The sequence below is a fragment of the Trypanosoma grayi genome (genome assembly GCF_000691245.1).
Source record: "Trypanosoma grayi strain ANR4 Tgr_56_V1, whole genome shotgun sequence".
Classification (NCBI taxonomy): domain Eukaryota; phylum Euglenozoa; class Kinetoplastea; order Trypanosomatida; family Trypanosomatidae; genus Trypanosoma; species Trypanosoma grayi.
Genome location: NW_008825675.1, coordinates 32,069 through 34,209, shown reverse-complemented (window position 1 = coordinate 34,209; position 2,141 = coordinate 32,069). Strand labels below are relative to the sequence as shown.

The 2,141-nt window shown below is 59.6% G+C and overlaps 2 protein-coding genes across 2 annotated transcripts; both read left to right on the top strand.

The window, feature by feature from the left end:
- Positions 1 to 309: 309 nt before the first annotated feature.
- Positions 310 to 627, top strand: DQ04_00561140 (small nuclear ribonucleoprotein; the record flags this gene model as incomplete). The annotated part of the gene is made up of 1 exon (XM_009309261.1): positions 310 to 627. The coding sequence occupies one exon, from the start codon at positions 310 to 312 to the stop codon at positions 625 to 627; it is 318 nt and encodes a 105-aa protein (XP_009307536.1).
- A 374-nt stretch (positions 628 to 1,001) lies between these two features.
- DQ04_00561130 (hypothetical protein) lies at positions 1,002 to 2,066 on the top strand (the record flags this gene model as incomplete). Its single annotated transcript, XM_009309260.1, has 1 exon — positions 1,002 to 2,066. The coding sequence occupies one exon, from the start codon at positions 1,002 to 1,004 to the stop codon at positions 2,064 to 2,066; it is 1,065 nt and encodes a 354-aa protein (XP_009307535.1).
- Between the last annotated feature and the right edge of the window lie 75 nt (positions 2,067 to 2,141).

Here is a 2,141-nt window from a genome sequence, read left to right as displayed (position 1 = left end):
AAAAAAAAAAAAGGATACTGGACAGGCGAGTTGTTCTCGTGTCACATGTGGGCGTGGGGCTTCTGCTTCTACCGGTTCCTTTATTCCCCATCTCTGTCGCATGCATCCCTGCGTGTCCGCTCACTCCCTCCCCTTTTCTCGCTCTTTTGGCACCTGTGCAACGTGGAGAAGGAACATAGAGAGAAGGAAGGTGAGAAAAGTCGCAGAGTTCGGCTTGCCCTGTTGTCGTTCTGATTTCTCTGCATTTCCTGCGCACTACGACAGTTGCCCACACACACAGACACACAGACAGACACATCGACTGCAACCATGGGCCGCGAGAGCATGCTGCATAACATCAACCGCACGCTGCAGCTCACGCTTGACGACGGCAGGGAGATGACAGGCAAACTGCTCGTGTACGACCGCCACATGAACGTCGTGCTTGGTGACACCACGGAGCGGCGGGGGGAGACGAAGAAGATGAAGGAGGCGGGTATCAGCCCGCAGCGCAGCTTGGGGCTGGTGCTGCTGCGCGGCGAACACATCATCTCCGTGACGGTGCTCGCCGGCGACGACGCGGTGCGGCCAGCGAAACTCGAAAAGGCACCGCGGGCAAAGACGTCAGGGACGAAGCGCGCGCGCTAAAAAAAGAAAGGGTGATACTTACCTTGCGCTGTAGTGTGTATCCGGGCGCCGTGCGGTGTTGCGCTCTGTCGGACCTTCAGCTCCTCATGGTGGCTTTCTTCTTTTCTTTCTGTTGTTCTTTGTTTTTTGTTGTTGTTGTTGTCGGTGGTGGTGGGGGCACTGCACGGCCCGAGTAACGAGACATTAGGTCAGAGGAACATATCGNGGTCCCCAACGCCCTCACACGACGAGGAAACAACTGCAGTAGACAAGAAATAGGCGTGCAGGCTGTGCATCTGTACGTGTGTTGGCTGGATACACACGAATAAACAGAGACACACCCGCATATAGAGGGTTGGGTGGAGGCGACACCACGAACACGCACATATAGTAGAATGCCACCGAAGTACGGTCGACGCGCGGGGGAAGCGCAGAATACGGATGGCGCCGCCGCCGCCGCCGCCGCCGCTGCTGCTGCAGCTGGAGGCGTGGCACATGAGAGTGCGACGCCCAACACACGGGCAACTGTGGATGTGGTGGTGCAGGCGGAGGCGCTCCGCAGCCTTGAAGACGGCGTGGACGAGCAGTCGCGCCAGCAGTCTGGGCAGAGGGACACGGAGGAGCGGGATCGGCTTGTTAACGGCTTTGCGGAGGCACCAGTTGGTTACACTGCCGACATGCCGAAGCTTGCGGACTTAGACATATCAAATATGTGGAACGACTTTCTACAAGTCATTCACCAGGATTACGACATGTCGGCGCTGACCGCCTGCCTCTCGCAGCACCTCGACGACGAGGACGTGCCGTGGCACCCAGATATGCTGCTTGTGCAGCTCACATCGGATATACTCGACGCTGCTGAAAGCAACCTCGGCGGTGACGTCTCCCCCGCCGGTGGGGCGGCTCCGACTACAACTACGACTGCTGCTGCTGCTGCTGCTGCTGGCGAGGCACGACGGCGGCGGAAAGTGCTGCTGGAGGACGCAGACGAGCCGCAGCAGGCGACGTGGGGCCGCAAGCGCCGGCAGGGCCCAGGCGCAGCCTCTGGAGCCGGCGACGACACCAAGGGCGAAGGCCCTCATCCCCCACAAGCATTTGCCGAAGTGAGCGTCAAGAGCCCGGCAGCAGGAACAACAACAACAGCCGCCAAGCCGGCGGAGGCGGCGAAGCAAAAGGCGGAGGCCTCACCATCAAAGGGGAACAGCAAGGGCACTGGAGGCAGCAGTCACAACAGCCACAGCAAGAGTAACCTCAAGGGCCCTGTCAGCAGCAGCGGTGGCGGCAGCAAAGAGGCGCGGACGCCGAAGAGCAGTAGCACGGCCGCACCGTCTGCCGGTACATCGTCGAAGAGTCACCCGCCGCCGTCGTCGTCGTCGGCCGAAGTTAAGAAGAGCTCTCATGCCTCTTCAAAGACGTTGCTGCCAAAGAAGACTGAAAAGAAGGACGAGCCGAAGAAATGAGCTGCTTTTTCTGTCACTGCAGCTGTAGTAGCAGAAACAGCCACTGTCGGGCGCTCCCCACAAGAAAGGGGGAGG